At 44.9% G+C, this 7,596-nt stretch overlaps 1 protein-coding gene across 1 annotated transcript in view; it reads left to right on the top strand.

Annotated features, from left to right (window-relative positions):
* Nucleotides 1–336: 336 nt before the first annotated feature.
* The window catches only part of LOC136969822 (FRAS1-related extracellular matrix protein 2-like), a 57,603-nt gene continuing 50,343 nt past the window's right edge, over nucleotides 337–7,596 (top strand). The window contains 1 exon segment of the mRNA XM_067264098.1: nucleotides 337–5,387. Coding sequence (XP_067120199.1) covers nucleotides 449–5,387 — 4,939 coding nt within the window. The 5' untranslated portion in view covers nucleotides 337–448.

Raw genomic sequence — 7,596 nt, 5'->3', positions numbered from 1 at the left:
CCGTCTTTAGAGAAATGAATGGTTAGGCGAAGTAATAGCCCGGTATAGGCGGGCAATTAACCGATAGTTGTCGACCCCTTTCCTGGTCACGAGTAAGTCGAGCCGCGCAATAAACACTTTAAATTTATTTACATAAACTTCTTAGCTCATTATGATAAATGTGTCGAACTTTGACCCCCGGCAGCTGGCCGAAGTAGTTGTTGTTTGTCTCCGTTTTGTTGGAGTGTAAATATAGTTAGAAGGGAGAGACTATAAAGAGTTGAGTCTCGAGTTTGTCTGTTCGACTGGTCGATTAAAATAAACTGTGCTGACGTCACACGGAGTGGGATAAAGTCGAGAGCGTATCAGTGCGCTAGACAGTGTGTAAGTTCCTTGAATGGAGCAGTCGGTGTCGATGCACTGGGTGTAACACGGAGCTGCTGCAGTCGGCAGTACGTTAGCAGCGGCTATGGAAGCAACAAGGTTGTGTTTGGTACTCGTCGGCGCTTGTCTGGTGATGGCTCAGGGGGTTACCGAGCAGGACTTGGTGAGTGTCAATAACGGAATCGCTGTACCTTTCGGACGTTCCGTCTACGTCCATCCCGATCGAGATTTGAGGATACGGGTGTCTAACGACGACAGATGCACGGTGAAAGTCATCCAAAACGACCCTCTGTCTCAGATATCGGGTAGATTGACACCGGGACACTTTCCGTGTCAGTTTGGCCCTCACGACGTCCAATACGTCCATTTCGGAGCTCGAAGTCCTCCCCAAGATAAGGTAAAGTTATTGATAAGATACGATTCCGAAGACGATACTTACATCATCCCCGTCACGGTTCACGTGCAAGTGTTGTTCGAACAGTTAGAAATCGTCACAAAAAACATGCCTTTGGTGGTCGAGAGACTGGGAGACGTCAGCACCCCCATAGACAGTCGAGTGTTGCAATTCACCTACGATAAGAATCGGCAAAATTGTAAGGTGACTATACTTAGCAGCGCGAGCGGTCTCCCTCGATACGGCCAAGTGATTAACGATGCTAACGCGGGGATGATGGAGGATTGCGACGTCTTCTTAAACTCCGATATACGTTACAGACACACGTTTCTAACAGACTCGCCGAACAAGGATTTTCTACCTCTGGTAGCCGAACTGACAGATTCTCACGGTAACGTCTTAAAGCAGGAATATTTTCAGATCATGGTGCGCATTAAAGAGGGCAACGAGAACACTCCACCCCAATTGAGATTCACCTCTCTTCTACTGTTAGACGTTAACCAATTCGTCATGACGGCAATCACCCCCAGCATCTTATCGGCGGAAGATGCGGAGACGTCTCCGGAAAAGCTCGTCTTCAACATCACTTCTCCTCTGGGATACGGCGAAGGTATCATCGTCAGCACGGACGATCAAGATTTGCCCATCACCTCCTTCTACCAAAAAGACGTGGAAGACTTGAAAATTGCTTACAAACCTCCCGCCTCCGATTCCGACGTCAAGAGGCTCTTCAGGGTCGACTTGGAGGTCGTAGATTCCGAGGGTTTGACTTCGGAGGCTTTCGCTTTAATGTTTGTGGTCAAACCTATGAATAGTTTGGCACCTCTGGCAACTAGAAACACCAGACTGATGCTATTCGAAGGTCAGTCGAGAAAATTACAGAGTTCTAAAAACCTGGAGATAGCGGACGAAGATAACATCGATGATGTCACTCTGGAGGTTGTCGATGGGCTGAGGCACGGTAAATTGTTGCTGTTGGGCAGTCCAGTCAAGCACTTTTCACCCGCTGACCTGGATGCCGGTTTGGTAGTTTATCAACACGATGGAAGCGATACATCAAGCGATAATATTATATTTCGATTAGACGACGGTAAACACAAAGTGGAATTCCTGTTTCCGGTCACAATATATCCGGAGGATGACGAAGCACCCATTGTAAACATTAATAAAGGACTTACCATCACCAAGGACGAGGAGGTGGTAATTAATCACTACGTCTTGAGCGCCACCGACATAGACAGCGACGATTATAGAATTACGTTCGAACTACAGGAGCCTCCCGAAGAGGGGGTGGTCCTGAAGAAACAGACCGAAGTACCCGACGATCCTAATTTATGGTCCTACATCGACGGGGTCTACGAGATACCCGTAACTTCTTGGACTCAGGAGGACCTGTTGGAAGGTAGAATGTTTTATCGGCACACGGGTCAGCATTATTCGGAACCGATCGTCGAACTGCTCAAGTTTAAGGTGTACGACGATAACATACCCCCCAACGGATCGGACGAACAGGAATTTCTTATTAAGATCTTTCCCAAAGATAACATTCCACCCGAGTTGCAACCTAATTCCGATCTGCATCTGATAGTTCACGAGTTCGAACTGACTGATATTACCAAAAAACAGATGAGGTATCACGATCTGGATACCAGGGATCGGGATCTAGTCATCAGAATCGTTAGAAAACCATTCGATTTGGATCCCGCTAATCCCCTGGATCCTGGAAAGATCGTTTTCTCGGAATATCCCGATCACGAAGTCAGCGAATTCAGTCAAGCTCAAGTCAACCATCACAAGATAGCTTACAAACCGCCCTCCATCGAACTGGGAATCGTTCCTCGAGACATCCAATTCGAATTCGAGGTTGTCGACAGCGCGGGTAACGTTCTACCCGCCCAAAAGTTTACCATAAGGTTAGTGCCCGTGGACAACAAACCACCCGTTATAACTAACAGCGGACTGAACGTTTACGAGAACGGTTTTGCCATCATCACCCCCGACATTCTCGATGCCACGGATCAAGATACCGATTCCGATTCGATCCTGTTCACCGTCAAGAAGGTGCCAAGTCACGGGAGCATCCAACTCGGAACTTTCGAGCTCGGAGTGGGTGACTTCTTCACCAGGAGGGACATCTCCAACGGTCTGGTCAGTTACGTCAATAGCGGAGCGGAAATGGATAACGACAAATTCGTAATCGAAGCCACGGACGGAATCCATAAAGTGCCAGTCATCATCCACATCCACATCAGACCCATCGACGACGAAGCACCCCAATTACAAATTGCTCCGGGTACTCTAGGTGTGAGATTGAGCGTGAAGGAGAGTGGAAGAACAGCAATCACCAACGACGTTCTGAAAGCTTCCGATCCCGACACCGACGATACCATGATCACTTTCTTGATAGACGAATTACCTAGATTCGGTTACATAGAAGTAAATGGGATTATCTCGGACAGATTCAAGCAACACGATATACAGAATAAGAGGGTGTATTACGTACACAATAGGCAGGAAATTGGATTGGAGCCAGTGATCGACAGTTTCAATTTGACTATCTCCGATATGTCTAACGATTGGATCGTGGGTGGAAACAGAATCGATCACATTCACGTGGTGGTCGACGTGGAGCCGGTGGACAACGTGCCACCTAACGTGGTGGTGGGACCACTCTTTACGGTTTTAGAAGGCAACAAGAGCACCATCACTCTCTTATACTTAAATGCCACGGACGTGGATACGGAAGTCGACGATATCATCTGTACGATTATAGATCAGCCCAGCAAAGGTTACGTCGAGAATACGTCACCAGGACCGGGATCCGAAATACCTAGAGATGGCATCCCTATAACTGCATTCACCATGGCAGATTTGAGACGAAACAGCATCAACTACGTTCAGAGCATCCACAAGAAGACGGAACCCACGCAAGACGAATTTACTTTCAGTTGTTCCGACGGAGTCAATTTCGCTCCCACCCTACTCTTCCTCGTTCACATAGAACCCACTAACGACGAAGAGCCCGAGATGTTCATGAGAGAATTCATCGTTTACGAGGGAAGGGATCTCGTCATAGATTTACCAATTCTAAACGCCATAGACGCCGATATTCCCAAAGATAAATTGGTTTTTACCATCAAAACTAAGCCGAAACACGGCAGGATAGTGTCGCACACTACGAGAGACACGAAAGAAATCACTAGTTTCACCTTAGATCAGATTCGACAAAGTTCTTCCATCCTCTATCAGCACGACAACTCGGAAAGCGTAGAAGACGAATTCGAACTGGAGTTAACGGACGGTTTACACAACACCAGCAAGAAATTCCTGGTCATGATCATCCCCGTGGACGACGAAACACCGAGACTCACCATCAACAACGGTCTGGAGATAGGACTAGGCGAATCCAAACTGATAACGAATCGGATGCTGAAGGCGGAAGACCTGGATTCTGACGATGGAAACATCACTTACATCGTGAGACAAGCTCCGAGATACGGGAATTTAGTCTTCCTGGATCCGGAAACGGACATTCCTTTGTTTAATTTGACCAACGGAATGAATTTCACTCAAGCAGACATCGACGACAATCTCATCATGTACATTCAGTTAGGGCGAGAAGGGGTTAGAGATCTGATCAAATTCGACATCAGCGATGGAACCAATTCGTTTATCGATCGCTATTTTTGGGTGACGATCGAAGGGATCGACGTCTTATACCCCGACGTCATTAACAGGGGAGTGGAACTTCCCGAAGGTGGTAAAATCACCCTCAACACCAACCTATTGAGCACCAGCGATCTTAACAGCGACGACGAGTTTTTAGAGTTTTCTATCACAAGAGCACCTTCCAGAGGTCACCTGGAGAATTCGGATCATCCCGGTTTGCCCATCACGTCCTTCACTCAATTAGACTTGGCGGGAAACAAGATTTCTTACGTTCACACCAGCGAAGACGAGATAAAAATGGACAGCTTCGAATTCGAAGTGTCCGATGGCTTTAACTCCGTGTATAGGACTTTCAGAATTTCCATAAGTGACTTGGATAACAAGAAACCCATTGTCTACGCTAATAAACTTAGAGTGAAGGAGGGAGGAGATCGTTTGATATCCCCGTTCGAACTTAAAGTGGAGGACCGAGATTCCGACGATAATCTCCTTCGAGTGTTAGTGATTCGACCCCCCGCACACGGGAAAATCCTTTACGATCGTCAGAACCCCACCAACACTTTCACCATGTCGGATCTGAACGAAAATCTCGTGACGTATCATCACGACGGTTCCGAAACTGTAGAGGATAGCTTCACTTTCATCGTGACGGATGGCACTCACTCGGACTTCTTCTTGCATCCCTATTTGGATAAAGAAACCAAGAAACCGGTAACCATGGAAATTGAGATCATCCCCGTCGACAACGTGATTCCCAAACTGTCCATTAATCGAGGTGCCACGTCGATAGGACCTTTAGACAACGGTCTGTTGGGATTTCAGTTTACTAATAAAGTGCTGCGTGCAGAGGACCGAGACAGCCAAGACATTAATCTTCTGTACATCATTACCACACCTCCGGAGCATGGAGTCATTATCAACGAGGCTCTGGGTAATGATAGCGTATCCATGTTCACTCAAGGTAAGTGTTTTCGGATCAGTAATAATTTTTTGGTATAAAAATTGGGGGACAAAACTTGGCTCCTCCCGCCTAAGGATCCATAACATCGTCCTTGATAACAAGCCACCGCCATCATAATAGACATATTTTGTGGAAGGTGATTAATGTCTTCGTCCTTGATGCCAACCTAGATTGACACAACGACACGAGAATGGTCCATTTTTTACACACTACATTCGCCTTATTTACTTTTAACTAATGTGCTGCGAGGGTGTAAGCTACTAGTTAAGATAGAACGATGTTTGTTTAACCCCGTAACACTTTGCCACCACCGAATAATTGTTTGGCCATGTTTTCAAATTTATCACAGGGACGGTCTGCAGAAGAAAATAAAGGTGCTCTAACAATTTTATAAAAGACCGGTTTACCTTCACTACTTCACTCGAATAACCGGTATTATTCTATTATTCTGTGCATTGTTTGAGTGATTGATCGTCTTTAAAACCCTCAAAACTTACCTCTGACACTAAAATAAAGTTAAAGTGTCGTGTCCTCCCTCTTTTCCTTTATCTACGCCGTGTTAAGATGTGTTTAACATTACGTTAGCCCCTTTCGGAGTAGAGGCAAAGTGTACCAAGTCCCAATGACATTGGTCTGAAACTTTATATTGATTGATATTCCTTACGCATCTGTTACTTCACGTTAATATTAATGCTCGAGTTTGTGTATTTATTATTTTTAAAACACGCGAATCCTCCTTCAAAAACAATCTTCGTTAGACCTGTGTAATTCGTTTTTTTCTTTTAGCAATCAGCCGGGGGTACACTTCGAGGGCTTAAAAATCTCCCCTTTCGAGCCAATCGGTGTGTTGATAAATCATAATTTTTTCTTCTCTGTCTGGCGTGATAACACGTGAGATACTTAAAGATGGTGTAGTCGATACTCGCTTATAATTTAGCATTTCATTGACTGTGTCTGTAGTTACCAAAACGACGTATCGTCGTGCCCATCTTCGGCCATTCCCAACCTTTAAGATGCTATCTCGACATTATTAATGTAACGTAGACGATTCGCTACTACTTCATTCTTCTTCTGGTGTGTGTTTCCCACGACGTATTCGCTCCCGTTGTTTATTTTACTTACAATTTCTACCGTTATCTACGGAAGAATCGTAAAAAAAATCGACACCCACACGAGGCGAAACCAAGAAATAAAGGTATAGAAGTTTCAGTTACACCTGTAAACACCTCTCTGTGATATGCGCTATGGGATTTTTGGAGACGTTAGGAGGGTCGAGCATCTTCATGAATAATCAATTCGAATATATAGTTTAAGAAAATTCCATTGGGTTTTCTCGTAAAACACTTATAAAAGCCTCTAGTATATTGTTTAAAATGGAGACGTCATAGAGGAGATATCGATAAAGAAAAGCGTTTATGGCACTCGAACGTCAGACAGACAGACGTTACCTTGTTTCGCGGAAGATTGGGTTTACGACGAAGTGTCAGACACTTTCTCTACTTAATCCTCCATAAATTTGACACTCCCAAGTGTTCATTCAGGCGTTATCCTTGAAGGGAGCTTAGCTAAATGGTTTATAAATCGGCTACGCGTCGTTTCGAGTTAACTGGATAATTTTTATCGACTCCATCACAGAATCCTTTTTATCATCCATTAACGGGCAGATCAAAAGGTGTGGAGGTACCCGCGCGGGTACTCGCACACCTTTCCTATTTTTATACATTAAAAAAAACACTAAGAAAGGTGGCCATTATTTTTATTAAATTCTAGAATTTTAAAGGATGACACGCTCTCACCTGCAGCCGAGGGGTTTACCGACATCTCGACCCCAACCCGCTTGGATCGTATCCAACTCATTCCCATTCACGGTATAACAATGCAGCGACTAGTTTAATTACCAGATTGCTTAGAAACGACCTTCGGTTGGCGGCAGACGTCGTTAAAAAAAAGACCCCCTTTACGTCGAGGTGTACCAAAGTAAACAGCACTAATCTTTATTTACAATGTCACTTCCATCCCTCGACTAGTTTACAAAAATAATAAATTATTTACAGAAAAATTGATGTTCTTCTAGCGATGTAGCCCGAACTCCGGGGGTGGGGTGGGGGTTCAAATACTGTGTAACCTTTCTACCACTTTCCTCACGCGCTCTTTCCTTTAATTAAAATTTAATCACCTCTCGGAAACACCCACACGTGACGAATTTTAA

Source organism: Centruroides vittatus, unplaced genomic scaffold (assembly GCF_030686945.1).
Source record: "Centruroides vittatus isolate TY-2023 unplaced genomic scaffold, ASM3068694v2 contig_1042, whole genome shotgun sequence".
NCBI classification, from domain to species: domain Eukaryota; kingdom Metazoa; phylum Arthropoda; class Arachnida; order Scorpiones; family Buthidae; genus Centruroides; species Centruroides vittatus.
This window is presented reverse-complemented; position numbering and strand designations above follow the sequence as displayed.